Source organism: Cyprinus carpio, chromosome B12 (assembly GCF_018340385.1).
Source record: "Cyprinus carpio isolate SPL01 chromosome B12, ASM1834038v1, whole genome shotgun sequence".
NCBI lineage: Eukaryota > Metazoa > Chordata > Actinopteri > Cypriniformes > Cyprinidae > Cyprinus > Cyprinus carpio.
Window position 1 is genome coordinate 15,712,771 of NC_056608.1, and position 15,323 is coordinate 15,728,093.

General features: G+C 35.5%; 1 protein-coding gene across 4 annotated transcripts in view; it reads left to right on the forward strand.

Annotated features, from left to right (window-relative positions):
• Positions 1 to 14,215, forward strand: part of LOC109076127 (urotensin-2 receptor-like) — a 30,250-nt gene extending 16,035 nt beyond the window's left edge. For all 4 annotated transcript variants that reach the window (XR_006156109.1, XR_006156108.1, XM_042735617.1 and 1 more), the window contains one exon: positions 11,985 to 14,215. Coding sequence is in view for 1 of the 4 variants with exons in the window: in XM_042735617.1 (XP_042591551.1) it covers positions 11,985 to 11,990 (6 nt within the window). In the remaining 3 variants the exon portion in view is untranslated. The remainder of the gene's footprint in view (positions 1 to 11,984) is intronic.
• Positions 14,216 to 15,323: the final 1,108 nt, after the last annotated feature.

Below are 15,323 nucleotides of genomic sequence, written 5' to 3' on the forward strand. Positions count from 1 at the left end.
TTAAAAATTGGCCCTTATGACTGGTTTGGTGGTCCTGGGTTACATAAAATGAAAGTCAAAGAGGTGCAATGCTGTTTTGATTTCTTCAGTATCAGTATAAGATGAACTACAGGCATTTTTATTATTACTGTAATCAGAAACGACTACAGAAAATGAATTTACACTTGACTAACCACTGCTGATTTAAAAGTAATTAAAAAATAATGTCTGTGAAGAGCTTCCATGTAAATCCTTATGAAGTAAAATAAATGAACTGCAAGCAAATATGCGCTGTCTACAGGAGTGCAGAGAAACTTGTATGATTGCACTAACAGAGACTTGGTTAAACGGGAATGATTGTGACACTGAACTGTCTTTGGATGGTTTTGGAGCACCTCTACGCCTGGACCGTGACCCTTCAGTCACAGGAAAGTCTCATGGAGGAGGTGTCTGTCTGTACATAAACAATCGATGGGCAAAGACAGTGATTGTGTGTGAGAAAATGTGTACCGCGGATATAGAATTATTGACTGTATCTATCTGGCCTTTCTATTTGCCAAGAGAATTTCAGCAACTTTTTATTTCAGTGGTATACATTTATCCAAAGTCTGATGTTCAGAAGGCAACGGAGATAATCAGTCAAGCGGTGCATCGGTGTCAGTTGCGTTCACCAGATGCTCCTCATTTTATTATGGGTGATTTTAACAAGTGTTCTTTGGAGGGAGTTTTACATTTCCAGCAATATATCGAATGTCTTATACGCCATCCTAAAACACTTGATCTATGTTATGGGTCAATACCAGATGCATATAGATCCTTTCCTAGACCCCCCATTGGTTGTGTGGACCATAATGCAGTCTCTTTGTAACCATGTTATAAATCAGTGTTGCAGAGAGCAAGACCAGTCATTAGGTCATCTCAAAGAACATTTTACAGCTACGAGATTGCTTTGATCGCACTGAATGGGACATGTTAAAATCTTGTGTAGATAATGATGAGTTAGCTGATGTTGTGAGTTCTATGTTGTGATATTCACTTATGTGAGACAGACAAATGAACGATTTCAGACTGAAGTGCTTTGAGAGAATTATTAAAACTTGGATTGTAGAGTATACTATTCAGTTGATTGATCTGCTACAATTTGCTTAGAGGAGAAATAGGATGTGGAGGATACTACTCTGACACTCCTAAATTTCATATATAAACATGTGGATACTGGTAAGAATCATGCTCATTTATTATTTATAGTTTTTGCATCCGCATTTAACACTATTCAACCACTTCTTTTAGCTGGACGTTTGTTGTCTGAATTTGATGTTCCTAAGGGCTTGGCGGCCTGGATTTGAGATTTTCTGACCAAAAGATCTCAAATAGTATGTGTAAATGGAGAATATTCTTTATTCTTTATTCTTTACTCCACAGTGGGTTGCCCCCAAGGTTGTATTCTTTCACCTCTTTCATTTGTTTTATATACGAATAGGTGGCAGACACATTATTAAATATGCCGATGATACAGTGGTGCTAAGCCTGTTAAAACAGGATGATACCGAGCATAGGCCCCTTCTGAACTATTTTTTGGACTGGTGTGAGAGTTCTCATTTGCAAATTAATGTTTCCAAGACTAAAGACATGACGATAGAATTTTATAACTCTGTTGATATCCAATCTAAAGTAGTTATTGCAGGTAAAGAAGTCGAGAAGCTCAATTCATGCAAGTATTTGGGTACAGTTATTGACGATAAGCTAAGTTGGGTGGAAAACACAAATCTTGTTTTATCAAAAGCACAAAACCGGCTATATTTATTGAGGAAGCTTAAGTCCTTTTATGTGGATAAATCTATTTTGGTAATGTTTTATAGATCTTTTATTGAAACTGTTTTGACTTTTGCTATTATTTGTTGGTTTTATGGACTAAATGTTAAAAGTAGATCCCAGGTGCAGAACATTGTTCATTTGGGGTCTAATGTTGTGTTTTAAGGTGATGCGGGTTTATATGATTTGTGTGATAATTGTGTTCTTAGGAAGTCCTTGACTATCTTAGATGATACATCTCATATTTTGTATTCAGAATTTGAATTGCTCCCCTCAGTCAGACGACATAGAGTGCCCATGTGGAGGACTATTAGTGCTTCTTTTGTTTTAAATGTAGTCTTGGTTGTAAACAATTATTTGAAACATAAAGATAAAGGTGTACTGTGAATTTTAACATTATTTTAATATATAAAAAATGGTGCACTGTAAATGCTCAGATTTTGTTGTGGTCGTATTTGTTGTGATGTGTTTTTTATTTGGTTTTTTTTATTCAAGCAGTTTTGTCATTATACATTTTTGTCTGTTTGTGAGGTGATGCTGTATAAATTGCCCTGTGAAAGGACAAAGTAAAGATATTACTACTACTGTACGACTACTAAAGTGCGATCACTCACCTTTGATTTACTCATTTTTAACGTGTAGTTCAGTTGTGAAGAAGGTATTTTCTTTTAAAATGTATAGTTTATTTGTAGTGTGATATGTTAAGTGTGCTGTTTTGTAATGAAACGCATTTAAAAGAATACAAGAACATGAAGGTCCACAGATGGTTTATCTTATCCAACTTCACTAAGAAATGGCTGTTGGACTGGCTGCTCTTCAATTAGTCTTTTTCTTTACTGGTTTTGCAATGTTAATCACAGATGTTCTCTTTCTGAGATGCTGAGATACTGTCTGTTATTTCCTGCATCCCTGGTAATTATTCAGAGCACCTGCGGTGTGAATAAACCGTTATGTTGGTGAATATAAACCTGGGCTGGAAATATTTTAATGGCACAGATGAAAGTTTATTTTTTCTCTTGAACTAATTAAGATTATATTTGATATGGGTCAGTTAGCAAACACATAAATGTGCCAAGCTGTGTGCCAAAAACCATTCATGATGGAAGTACCCTTTTATCCCTTATCTCCTATAAGCATTAAAAGCCCTGACCACTGAATAAATCACCTGTGGCCCTTAAGATCATGTGTTCCAATTAGCACCCATCCTGTCTCTGCACTTCTCAGACATTATGCCATGGAAAATTCACTAACGTAAAAAAATATTTCAGAGCAATGGATATTTATGGTTAGCATTATTTTAAAAGGACGCCTAGAACATGACAGCATAATGACATTATTAATGTTTCTCCTAAAAGTGAACAGTGATTACATAATGTTCTTCATGGCTACATGTGTGCAACTTTGGAGTAAACAACCTGAGATTAGTTAGAAAGACATCTGCAAAGCTGTTTGGAGATTTAATTATTTCCACTTGTGATTCAGTCGTAGATCCTGGACAAAAGACAAAAAGTATTTAATTATACGATTCAGTCTCCTCATGTGTTCTGAGTTTTCTCCAGGGGTCTTTTTTCTGAAATACAGTCGTATATTATTTTCCACTTGTGTTACTGAACCCTGTCTTTGTTTTGCATGGTTCCGTATGTGGCATCGTCCTGCTTATTGAAGGGTGGCACGTAAGTAATGCAAGCGTGCCGCAGTGTTTCTAGTTTTACTGCTCCGGTTGGGCAGTATCAGAACCAGAAATAATACAATTACAGGACCCTGAAAGCTCAGCAGCTGAAACCTTGAATTTTGATGAGATTCAGGTAATTCAGGTAATACTCAATGCCAGCACACAATCACACTTTATACCTAACTATGACTCCTTTAAGGAAAATAATAGTATATAAAATTACATAAGATTGTGGAATAAACTGTGATGGGAACGTGAAGGAAACTGCAGCTGACAATTATGTGATTTAACTATCAAGTCAATAGAAAGTATTATACTCCAGAGTGTTACGCAGTTTTAGTGAAGTATGAGCCAGAAAGTTTCATGCTGGGGTATTATTACAAGTGTTTTTGTAGCCAAATAATGATGTAAGAAAGTATAATTTGGGGTTAGAAAGACTTTTTTAATGTTTATGGAAGAAGTCTCTTATACTCCCCAAGGATTTATTTGATCGAAACTATAGTAAAAACAGCCATAATGTAAAATATCATTAACATTTAGAATAACTGTTTTCTATTTAAATGTATTTTTAAAACGCAATTTATCCCTGTGATAAAAAAGCTGAATTTTCAGTAGTCATTACACCAGTCTTCAGTGTCACATGCACATGATCCTTCGGAAATCAATCTAATATGCAGATTCGGTGATCAAAATACATTTCTTATTATTATTATTATTATCAGTGTTGCTTAATTTTTTTTTTTTTTTTCAGGATTCTTTTATGAACTGATAGTTTAAAAAAACAGCATTTACTTAAAATAGAATTCTTTTGTAACGTTGATCAAAAGTGAAAGTAAGGAGATTTAGAAAATAATGCATTCTTGCTAAATAAAAGTATTCATTAAAAATACTGTTCTAATTTTACACAAAAATAAATCATAGTATTTGAGAAATATATTTGTAATGTTTTATATTATGTTAAAATTATATTAAAATTATGTTGTTATAACAATTTTATGAAAAACGTCATAATTATAAAACTTTTGATTACTGGCTGAAATTTTATGAATTTGGTTATTGGCTGAAAATTTTTTTTTATTAATTTTACAGATTTTTAAAGAATTTGGACCCCAGCATATATTATTAGATTTATACCAGATTTTTTTTTTTCTTTCTTCTTCCTCACCTAAATAATATGCACAAATCACATAAATAGCAATTACCAGAGAAGGTAACTGCTTTTGGCTCAGTTGCTTGCTCAGCTAAGCCAAAAACTGGCTTAGTGAGTCTAGACGCAGTCTGTCCTGAGGTTCTGTTTAAATGAGGTTGGAAATGTAGTTGTTCTGACAGTCATAAATGAATAGTAGTGCAAATGGATTCCAAAGAATTACGGTAATTCATTTATTTTATTTTATTATTTTGTTTTACTTTACTTTATTTCTTTATTTTGATTCCAAACATTTGAAATTCAGTTCTCAACAACAACCTTTCAAAGGTATACAGGATGTTTAGACTGTGTTCAGAGTAATAATAAACATTAAAAACAGAAAAGGCACACAAAACACATGTGGGCTCAATATTTTCAATGAAGCATGAGTTAAAGAATATCCCTGTCAGCTGGCATTTTTCCTCAGACGTTTGTCATTGACAAATATGCCGTGTGCTCAGTTACTTGCAACCTGCCTTTCAGCTGCAGCAACCTACAGCAGCCTAATTGCCATGGCGGTCTAACTGGAGCTTTGTGAGGTGAAGACCCTTGCTCGAGGGTCCCATTGTGTGGGCAAAACTGAGAACCTAACGTGTCCCCAGTGTCATCTCAACCTCCCAATGATACTTAACCATTCAGCTCTGACTCTATGGATGGTATGTGATTAGTATTTCTTCATACACATCTTTAATACATTAAAGTCTTTAAAATATAATGTCCATCATATTAAAACCACAGCAGATAAATGCCAGCTGCTGATTCTAATTACCTCTGCAAAATAAAAAGTAGTTTTAGATTGAGTGAATTGGGGTGGGCTGGTTTTTAAAAAGCTGCATGTTACTGAAAAGGTGTGTAATATCCTGGTGGTCCAGCACACAATGGACTGTTTACTGTTTATACAGCATTTTTGTGCATAGATGCATGCTAGTATCTTTTTGAGAGTGTAGTATATATGTGAAATGCACAGCGCTACAGATGGAGCTACAGTAGTTGAGTGAATGAGTCACAAAGGGAAAGAAGCAAGCATCAGACATTAGTGCCCCAGGTTCACTTGTTTGATGCATGATGTACCATATGGACCATCCATTTGAAATATAGAGAAGAACTTCCTCACCCTCCACACATAGGACAAATAGGGAAGTCTGAAAAACACAAACACTTCTCAACCAAAATCTTTTCAAGTTTCATGAAATGCAGTTTTTTGCAAGAGAGCTAGTGTTTTCGTGCGTCACCAAAATAATAACTAAGGAAATGGTAACTGGGGAAAAAAAACTTCCTCTGATCTCAGCGACAGAGACTTCATGGCAGGGTTTACTTAAACAGAGAACACTGTGGCACTGGTGTACAGCGACAGAGACTTCATGGCAGGGTTTACTTAAACTCATATGAAACCCTGAACCAGCTATCATCAGGACTTTCGCTGAGACACCCAATCCAGAGCTTTACATTACCCATTCATGATCTTTTGTGGATGTTTTTCCATGAAAAAGAAAAAAAAAAGAGTGTCCTTGAAAAGCATTCCCCTTCTTTTAAAAAATAATTGATAAAACATTCTGGAAAGTAGTGTTGCATCCCTCACCATCTGGTCATTAATATTGTTCTTTTATTTTTATTTTTTACATAAAGGTGAAATAAGTGACAGGGGGATGTCACGTTTCAAATTAAACAAAAGAAAATGCTGGTTTAAATAACATTTTAAACCAGGTGTAAAATGTTACTTTAAAACATTCTGTAAATCCATAGCAACTGTCACTAAACATATTGAGATTACAATTACTTACAAATCTTCCCCAATAATACTCAATTGTGTTTTTTATTTATCAGTTTTAGCCAATATTGTTTCTAAATTAATACTTATATTCAGCAAGGACCCATTAAATAGATTAAAAGTGACCAGAAAGATTTATAAAATTGCAAAAGATTGCTAATTTAAATAAACTTAAACTTTAAAATTTAAATAAACTTTCTATTATTCAAAGAAAGCAATGGAGCTATTTTTAACAGTGATAATGATACGAAATGTTTATTGAACACCAAAATCAATATATTAGAATGATTTCTAAAGGATCATGTGATCTAAAATGCTGAAAATCTAACTTTTGCCATATAAATTATAATATATTCAAATAGAAAATATTTATTTTAAACGTTTGCCATATAATATATCCAAACAGAAATACTAATTTTAAATTGTAATAATATTTCACTATGTTACTGTTTTTACTGTAAACCTTTCAAAAACATTAAAACACCTTATTGACCCCAAGCATTTAAACGGTTATGTTTGCCTAGTGCTCACTTAAAGTGATAGTAAGGTATGGGCCTTCTGTACAACCAATCTGGAGCTACCCCATCCACTTTGAGCTGACTCAGATGTCCATTTATACATATCTCAAGCTGTCAGGGCAAAAGCCCTCTTGTGATATGTCATGCTTGTATAGTAACTGGAAAACAAAATGTGACTGAAACACAGTGTCACTAAGCAAGGTAATCCCACAGGGGTCTCAACACACATAATCACACAGTGCTGTTCAACTCTGAAACCCAAAGACAGAGGAAGATGTAGTGGAGAAGTGTCCTGCAGTACACAGATAAGCACAGGGGTTGAAATCCTCTGGGATTAACTGAAATGAGAATGGGACCGAGGTGGTGCTGGAAACCAGGTTTCGTGACATACAGTACGTAAGTGAACACTTCACCCACATGCCATCTCTATATCAGGAGGAGGATGTGTAACACATCATAATACTCATAATAATGGCAGTAACTTTATTTATAAATCCTCTCGCACATAACACAAGGACTTGAAATTTAGAAATCCTCCCTATAGGTTTTCGCATTATACACAGTCCCTCCCTGCTAACCTACAAATGAAAGCACTCTGATGAGGAAGCTTTGGCAATATGATTCAGCTGGCATGCTGCAGGGGTGTACTGGCCAGGATTACTTTGCCCAGCACACGATAGATGGAACACAGCTGATAAGGAGAACGAGAGAGAGCGAGAGAGAGAATCAAGGCACCTGTTGACATTCGATTGTTGCTTATGTGGTCACTGGCTGTTTGCCCTGCCCTCAGTTTTTAGCCTGTCTCTTTCTGTCTGCATCTCACTGATTTACGAAGCATTTCAGGTCATTCAACAGACCACATCACAATGTACTGCATTATAGCTTTCCACTGCCAGCCAAATGCGATATTCCAACAGCTTGATCTAATCAGAAACAACACAAAAGATTTACTAGTGCAATGTATTAGACCATCAATCAGATCACAAAAACAATACCTGTTTTTATGCATTTTTCCCTGTTATTTTTCACAGATTCCTATTCGAATTCCCTTAAATTATAAACAGTTCAATGAGAGATAAATCAAACAGGCTTATCCTTCAGGCAAGAAGAGAGAAAACAGAAAACCTAGGTGACTAACACCACCGTTTGGAAAAATATCCAGAAAAAAAAAAAAAAACTCTCCCTAAAACAAATTTTCTTATATATTTTTTTTATAATCAGCCAGTGCTTTTCATTGTTGTCGAGGAATTAATCAATGTGGCAGTAAACAGGTATATATCGGGCTTGTGTTGAAATAGAAATAGAGCTGTTTGTGACCTATAAATATGTACAAATATGTACAAAGCACAGAGAGGAACAGGGAGGACAGATAAGAAATAAAGGTGCAGAGCGTTCTGTGTCATTTGAAAAGTCAAACAATGGTAACAAAAGATTGTCTGCTTTTAAACCCTTTGCACGTAAAATGAAGCCGCTTTTATTAGGCTACTGATATGATTCAATTCCAATGTGGAATAACATGATTTTAAACAGATTTTAAAAGTACTGTTCATTTCTTTATAACTTTTTTTAATTATGAAAAAAGTTTAAAGGCTGCTCAAACCCCTAAAGAGTGGAATCTATGATCTAAAGCATAACAGGGATCTCTCATCTCCATAGATCCTTGAAATAAGGCAATTGGGCCAGAATGGAAATGTATATTAAGTTGGGTAAAACATGCTTTGTAAATAATTACTTAATTAATATAAGTAATTATTAATAAATAATTACTATAAGTAAGAAACCAAAGGGTACAGAGATGTATAAGCAGTACAGAGTTGGAAATTTTCAATAGGTCTTGAATTCTTTGAGGGAGGAAACCAGCGAAAGCTTGGAGTGAGCTCAGCACAATTCACGTCAATTACAACGGCTCCTAAAAAATCACTGCATTAACCAAAGCCCAAGAACAGATGCAGAGTGGTGCGTCAGTTGTGCTCCTGGAAGTAGAGATTGTCAAAAGCTTTTTCCACATTTTCTTTCTGCATTGTATTTTCACTTCTGATTGGATTGACTTTGAGTAGTGTGAAAGGACCATACAAAATTACAACTGCCCTCAAGGAGTTCCATTTTGTTCAAGCAGAATGTACTCAGAATTCAGGGCATCACTCATACAATGCTAGTGTAGGTGCTAACAGGCCAGATTATGCTTGGTGCCTGACTAAATCTAATTTATTGGATTTCCCGCTCTTTCTTTCACCCAGTGATGACATTTCTTCTCTATTTCCTAGTAATCACAGTAAGGAGATTCTGGGCTGCTCTGCCTGGCTGCTCAGCCCCTGATCTTCTGGCCCTGATTCAAAGTCATTCTGTTCATAATGAGCACAAGCTTCATTTATTTTGGGCGCATTTCTAAAGACTGCTGGCATATAATGATGTTGTCTTCCTGTTCTTGCCTTTTCTGGAGAACAATCGCTTATTGCGCACATCAGGAGAGAAGTCTATTTTTGAAAATCTAAACAAGAACTAATGGAGAACATGTCTGCTGAATGAATTTGACCAGAAATATGCACAGAATGGTTAGTGTCAGATGTGCAATTTATTATAGGTGTTAAGAGCAAAACATTCAGAATTTTGGACCAGCAGTGATTTTAGTTGGTGGGACCTCAGAGATTTTTGGGAAGCTAATAGAATTCAAACAGTTGGAGATCGATTGCAGTGTAAACAATCTGTGCACTAATCTGTGATCAGTAGGGCTGCGCGCAGCTGGTCTGTCCAGCAGATGTCACCTTGCTGAAATCCCACTGTGATAATTCCTCGGATGAGGGCCTTGGCGATTCTCTCATTGCCCGGAGTAATAGCCTGAATGGCCACTGACAGCTGCACGTATAGCCACATATCTCTCTGATTTAGGGATAGAATCATTTACTTCACTTACTTGTTGTGATTAATGTGTTTGCAACCATCTGCTGTGTTATCATTTTCTTTGTTTTTATTTAAGCAATAGCACATGCTTTCAAGACTTTGGAGTGCTGATGTTCATAGAGATGCCAATATCTCTAAATGTGCATTATAGGCCTACAGCTTTTGCACTACAAAAGTTCCATAAAAAGTAAGTTAATAATGAGGGAATTTTATTTTTGGACACAATATTTCCACTTATTTTTTTCTAGATTGGTTATGTGAATGAAAACACTTCCAAAGTAAGCTGATGGAAAATCAGCTGTTGTGATTATGAGCAACACACACAATAGTGTTGTTCCTTTTTCAATGAAGTAGTTGCTGTATCTACAGTTGAACACAAGACTTAAAAATTATGTGAACAGAGTAGTATGTCCCAATTCAGAGTATTCATAAAACAGGCATTTCTGGCGAGATTATGAAGTGTGCATCTGATGGACACTTTACTATCCCAGGAGGCGAGGGAGAGGATCTGTGAATGGCAGTGAAGTGACACAACTGACGCTTGTAGGTCATATGACAATGACGAATGTAGTACATCCAGATTACATTCATCCTACACACATTCATGCTATTTATTGGCTGAATGACTTAAAAACACACTCATAAAGCCATACACTGTTTTGTTACTGAATGAATCACTATTTTGAACATATTGTTATCTTGAATGATTTAGGATCTGAATATGTCATCACGTGTTTCATTCCCAGTTGAATCAGTGTTTTTGAACAAGTCAGTTGGATTAGAGTCACTCAAAAAATAAACTTTTTGCCACCTACTGGTGCATCAATGCAACTTTTTCTTAAGAATGAGTCACTGACTGTCTGTCTGTCTTTCTGTCTGAAACCTGTAAACACAGTGTGATACAAACAGTATCACTTACAGTAGCAGTTTTGGAACTTCACTCTGCAAAATCAAATTCTAAGACTGGGACTAACTGTTGCATAATGTGTATCAACGTTCAAATAATCTGATGTTTACATAATTGCTTGATTTGCTACAGTGCTAAAATATATATTCCTGTGTAGGTTCATGGCAAAAATGTAATAACGTTGTTGAATGTTTCATATTATATTACTCAAATGACCTTCATGATTGAACACAGTCAAGTATATGAGTGACACTCACAATTACACAGAACCATTTCACTAGGTCAGCACACCTTTGAAGCAGCCAAATAGATCATTCTATTATTACTGTGTTATTTAAAGCATAGGCCTATATCTCACCTTCAGATAGCTTTAAGGGTTGTCGCAGATTTTGACTCGTCATGATGACACAAAATGCACCAGCTGCTGTGTGTGTCAGCACCTCCCTGGGCAATGGGACAAGCCTGCGGTCGTGACACGTAGGAGTTTGATTCCACACTATTCTCAGATTCATATGCAAACAAAGCTGTGGGACTGGACTGAATGTGTTAGGTTATGAATTGTGAGGGGACATTATGAACACCAAAGAACTGGAATATTTACAGAACTTATTTTTTAGAACTACTTTGAGATTTTATTTCAGTGCAGTTTTCTTTCATTATAAGGTTAGTTATTTTTAAGAGAAAGCCTACAAACTACAACTACAAATGTCATCTTAATGCCTCTGGAGAACAAAATAAATGCTTTGGAAGGAATAATTGGATAAAAACAGTAGATTTTCGCTCTTGACAAGTAAATCATACTGTTTGCAATGTCATTATTCAAAAACAGTTTGCAGATTGGGAAACACCATTACAGTGCCAGGTCTCTAAAAGCAAGAAACAAGTATAAAGTGAAGCAAATGATACCTTATTTAACTGTTCTGGAGGCCAGAATCTATAAACCACCCATTTTAATGGATCCCGATCTGTAGGCAGTGCATTCTAGTAATCGAGCACTACCGTAATAGGCAATATAGGAAAATGAAAGCTAGATAAAGCAGGAGTCTTGGCCTCCATGCACTGCTTAATCAGTTCCACACAGAGGGAAGAGTTTGCTCGGTCACATACTGTTCTCTCTCCCTTCTGTTCAAAACCTGACCATATGGGAGAGCGGTCTGGGTTAGCACGAACTGACAGACAAAGAGTATGTTTATCTGCCAAATCAGCTCCACGTAGTTTAACTGGTTGTTTTGCTGCCGTTACAGGGATAGATGACTGTCTGGGGCAAGACAAGAGCAAAGAAAGCCAAGACGACTGGTATTTCCCTCCTCCAAACAGAAGAGGGAGAGCAAAGGAGGAATACAGCGGGCAAGAGATGAAAAGCAAGTCACTGCATGAGGAGTATCCCCATGTGAAGAGGCCAATGTAGGGTTGGAGTCAACTCCATCTCACCTGTTGATTCGTTTTTCATTCTTGGATGACTTTCAAGAGGGAAAAACCAATTTCCAGTTCATCGGCTTATTATCACTGTGAACTGGGGATATTTTTTTATTTATTTATTTTTTTGATCATCCGTCAAACTTTGTCATCAAGGACCAAATTTCAAAGCAGGGCGATAACCAAAAGAAAAATGTCACAACTTGTATCTCCACTTTCCCAAGTGACTCAACTTGATGAGAGTCATTTCCTTCAAATAACTGCAATAGTAGCTATCAGAATCCTTCCGAACATAACTCCTGCAAAAGATGACATCAAAAAGGAGGTGTATTTCCTAGTACGAAATCTGTTTCTCTCATATTTATGAAAGAGTCTTGCTCTATTTGATCTCATGGGCCGCGTTTGACATGAAGCTGTTCTATTTGATTTGTCTTTGATGATTTGATGATCTTCATTGTAGGGTACTAAGCAGCAATGCAGCCATGGAAAGTCTTCCAGAACACTGTGGGAAGGACTTCCGAGGACCCTTTTATTTTTCAGAATGCTGTATTCCATTCCCCGGGCCTGTCAAATGGGTTCTCTCTGATCAGTGAGGATTCTGTCTACTCCATCCTATTTCCTTGAGGCCGACAAGACTGGAGGTTTTACGTTGACCTCAGACTGACCTGAGAGCTGTTTCTCCAAACAACAATACAGAGGATGCTTGGCTTTGATCTCAAATGAGTTGGACATTTATACTTTTCATACTGACAAGTCAGTACCCATCCATATGGAGGGTCCGTACAGATACAGGGTACACACAATGTGCACAAAATGAGCATTGCAGAGTGAAACTGACCAACTTAGAAACTTCAACTTCATGACTCCAAAGGAACAGATTAATTATCTTAATGCACAATGGTGAAATGTCGCTTATTGTTGGACTCTGTATTTCTTTTACACAAAACATAAATAGGAAAGTACTGCCCAAAGTCTGTATGTTGCTTTGGTTTGTTGAATCTGAGGAATGCCTTTTTTGTTTTTTGTACAGAGAGCTCAAATATACTTGGTAACACGTTATAATAAGGGTCAAGTTGTTAAAAGTGTTTCACAATTCGCATAAGGGATGCATTAACTATCATAAACTACTGATAAACATAATGTATTTATTAATCTAAATTAATGCTAATTTAATTATAAAACTATCACATACAGTTGTCATTACGTTGCAACATGTTAGAATTTAACATCAAACTATATTAATAAATGCTGTAAAAATACTGTTCATTGTTAGCTCATGATACCAATGCATTAACTAATGTTGACAGATTATTGTAAAGTGTTACCATGTACTTAACGTCCGTGTTGTATTTTATATTAAATTTTTATGGGCAGATTGCTTGTTGTAAATATTACAGCTATATGTTATTTAAATTTTTGCCTACATCTTTGTTTACATTAAAGCTAAGGGCAATCAAAGATCAGGTGAAGTAGTAAAACGTGTATTATATGAAATATTTAAAAAAAAGAAAGAAAGAAAAAAAAATATTTTTGCACCTATTGCAACATGACACACAAAAAGAAAAAAAAAAGAAAAATCAGTAAATCAGAGGTAGATGCTTTCCACAAAGCAAGTGAATTCATAGCTCCAAGGTTGCATTTTATACCTCAAGGGAGAATAAGTTGGTTCCAAATGACTAAAACAGTACACGTTTTTGACTGCTGTGTAAGAAGTTAATTTATTTCTAATATAAACTTTGTAATGGACATGCTTTCGGGATGATGATTTAATGTGCAAAAACAAACAACCAGAGGCAATTAAAAATGCAAAGCATGAATGCAAAAACAATGTTATTTTTGAAGCCGTTTGGTTGAGGCCTACACAGATATTTCGATAATATGGTTTTTCTTAGTCTTTGTTTTGCTATTGTGATGTGGTGATGCTGTTTTTCCACATTTGTCACTATTTAGTCTATGTGCAATTGCATAATTTCTCACTGTAGTTTATTTAAAAGACCCAATGATGCTTGCTGAGCAATGTAACTTACATGCACTCAATAAACATGTTCAGTAAACAGCGGCAGTACTATTTTTTAATTATTACTCATTTTACAACTTAATTTTTTTGTGGTAAAAAAGCTGTTTAATGAAGGCAGTAATTGACTGTTAGGTCTTTGAACATACTGAAATATAATTCAGTCATGCTGAACCGGTAGTTTGCTGTCAGTACAAAAGATATCCATGCCTTGAAATGGCAGAGCCAAATTAAAAGCTTTTGTTTTGGAAATGTTATTGCTGCTATGAACTGCCATTCAGATTTCACAGGAGACTTAATGAGCCAGATGTTTTGGCAGATGTTGTCATCAGAATCATGGAGAGGTTTGTTTGATTTAAAAGCCAGCCAATGGACAGCACAATGGAAATATTGCTGTTTTATCCACTATTGTGATTTTTAGTAATATTAGCAGTCCTTTCATTAATTATTGTGTTAGTCGGGTCTTAAATGGTATCATATTAATAACTATGAAAAGCCATTATATGTGTGTAATTCTAGGAATCTTATGTTTCCAGGTAAAGTATTGACTATGCCCATTTGATTTTCCAATGCTGATTTAAATATGCAATTAATCATATAATTTTCTTAGAATAAAAAATCACTGTGGTAAGTAGTATAAACTCTGTGGAACCTGTGTGGAAGCTTTACATTTCAAATCTGAAGCTATCATTTTCCAATTATGATAAGGTTAAGTCACCTGTGAAATGCATCAGCCACCAAAAGAATTGCAGTGCAGAGTGGGCAAACAGCACAAAAATAAAGAGGGAAGCAAGAAGCCTGCACATAAATAAGATAGTATTTTTCATTTTTCAGTAAATGCACTTTGCATCTACATAAATATTAACCAAGTATGCATGCAGTGATTGACACTATTGTTTTGCTTGGGACCCCTTAAAACACTCCTTCTTTGTTCCTTTCCTGCTTTCCTGAAATGCACATTGACACCTACACACTGTCGCCGACGTATATTTGTCATATACATATACATTTAAATGTGCATACATATATTGTATACATATTCTGTATATAGTTACATTTCAGTGTTATTTTAGTAAAACTATTAGTTCTTATGAATACTTTAAAATTCATGTTTATTTGTATATTTGTTATTTCTTTCGGTTCAGTTTTGTTT